The sequence below is a fragment of the Octopus bimaculoides genome, chromosome 3, assembly GCF_001194135.2.
Source record: "Octopus bimaculoides isolate UCB-OBI-ISO-001 chromosome 3, ASM119413v2, whole genome shotgun sequence".
Classification (NCBI taxonomy): Eukaryota; Metazoa; Mollusca; class Cephalopoda; order Octopoda; family Octopodidae; genus Octopus; species Octopus bimaculoides.
Window position 1 is genome coordinate 151302950 of NC_068983.1, and position 2258 is coordinate 151305207.

The 2258-nt window shown below is 37.5% G+C and overlaps 1 protein-coding gene across 3 annotated transcripts in view; it reads right to left on the bottom strand.

Annotated features, from left to right (window-relative positions):
• Positions 1 to 2258, bottom strand: part of LOC106874175 (AT-rich interactive domain-containing protein 3A) — a 37908-nt gene that overhangs the window by 11496 nt on the left and 24154 nt on the right. For 2 of the 3 annotated variants that reach the window (XM_052966632.1, XM_014921828.2), the window contains one exon: positions 1669 to 1902. In XM_052966632.1, the coding sequence (XP_052822592.1) occupies positions 1669 to 1902 (234 nt within the window). The remainder of the gene's footprint in view (positions 1 to 1668; positions 1903 to 2258) is intronic. The other variant, XM_052966631.1, reaches the window with a different exon arrangement.

Here is a 2258-nt window from a genome sequence, read left to right on the forward strand (position 1 = left end):
TATATATATATATATATATTTACATATGAATATGCACAGACACATAACACAAGCGCGCGCACATACACATATGCACGCATAATGTAATATTGAGTACTTTGTACCCAATGCCGTCGGTTAATACTGCATATTATCTTTATTATATGTGTAGTCTTCGTGAACGTGTATGTACGACTGTTTGCGTACATATGTGCGTGCATAGATAGATAGATAGATAGATAGATAGATAGATAGATAGATAGATAGATAGATAGATAGATAGATAGATACTGGAAATTTGATGTGTGAGTGTGTCTAGGAGAGCAAGCTATTATGTATAGGAGACTATACTGAACTCATACTGAACTGAAAGAAACTTTAATAGAATAACTCAGACACACACACACACACACACACACACACACACACACACACACACACACACATGCACACAAGCTCAAAGACACACCTTACGGCGTTAAAGCGGTATTTTTTAGAGCGTTACAGTATTTTTTTTCTGATTATCTGCGCTCAGTCTCACTATGAAAATTGGCTACACTATAATATAAGAGAGCTGTGAGAGGCTATCGCTTCTGCATGATGTTCTTTCAATCGTAGCTTAAGTCCACATGCCGTAAAAAATTGATTTTCTATATATACTATGAGGCGTTAAGATATACTTGAAAAACCTGACCGCGAGGTCTCTGTCAGCCCAAATGATAAGCTAACTGATGATATGAATTTATTATTCTACAGCTCTCCAGGTTTTGCTATATATGTTTTTTTATAGCTTTGCTACTAATGATATATCTGATTTAAGGAAATCTGAGGGGAGAAGGCTAATTGATACTACCGACACCAGTATCTAACTGGTACTTTATTTTATCAGCCCCGAAAGGATGAAAGGCAAGGTTGATCTCTGCGAAATTTGAAAGCAGAATGTAAATAAACAGATCAAACAACGCATATGTTTTCCTGTACTCTAGCGATTCTGCCACCTCACCGCCATTTTAATATTGGTTTCAAATTTTGGCATAAGGCCAGTAAGTTCGGTGGGGGAAGGTGTAAGTCGATTACATCGACCACAGTATTCCACTGGTACCGATGATTTTATCGACCCCAGTGTTCAACAAATACCTATTTCATTGACTCCGTAAGTATGAAAGTCAAATTCGAGCTGGGTGCAACTTGAACTCAGAACATTAAACAGGAAGAAATACTAACGATCCTGACAGCACGTCGCCTTTTTGATATTGATAATTAAGCGTAATGTGTGTGTATATGTGTTATTTCTTTACTACCCACAAGGGGCTACACACAGAGGGGACAGACAAGGACAGACAAACGGATTAAGTCGATTATACCGACCCCAGTGCGTAACTGGTACTTATTTAATCGACCCCGAAAGGATGAAAGGCAAAGTCGACCTCGGTGGAATTTGAACTCAGAACGTAGCGGCAGACGAAATACCGCTAAGCATTTCGCCCGGCGTGCTAACGTTTCTGCCAGTTCGCCGCCTTATATGTGTGTATATGTGTGTGTATGTGTGTGTATGTACGCGTGCGCGTGTGCGTGTATGCATATATGTATGCATGTAAGTATACATGTATATATATATGTGTGCCTGCGTTTAAGAAAAATTTCGTTTTTTTTCTTTCTTATCCCACCCCAGTAAATATAATTACTCACTCCTACTTGTAATTTTAATGTGAGCACTCGGCATTCCGGCGTGAACCAGTAGTCGTTCCTCTTCTGACATTGCAAGACGTTTCCTTGGAGGGCTTTCTTCGACAGCAGCTCGTGAAGCAGCTTCCATTTTTCGGGTCGCTTCTTCCATCGCTCTAGATGCAGCTTCCATTGCCAGTGCATCCCTTTCTGATAGACTACGTGACTGCAATGGTGTTGATGGCATACTGTCATCATCTGTGAAAATAAAATGATAGTGACAACAATAGTAGTAGTGGTGGTGGTGGTGGTGGTGGTAGTAGTAGTAGTAGTAGTAGTAGTAGTAAAAATAACATCAACAATAACAACAGTAACAACAACGAAGACGATGACGACGACGACAACAGCAACAAGAATAATAATAATAATAATAATAGTAATAATAATAATAATAATAATAATAATAAACAACAACAACAACAACAACAACAATAATAATAATAATAATAATAATAATAATAATAATAATAATAATAATAATAATAATAATAATAATAAGAAGAAGAAGAAGAAGAAGAAGAAGAAGAAAAAGAAGAAGAAGAAGAAGAAGACTT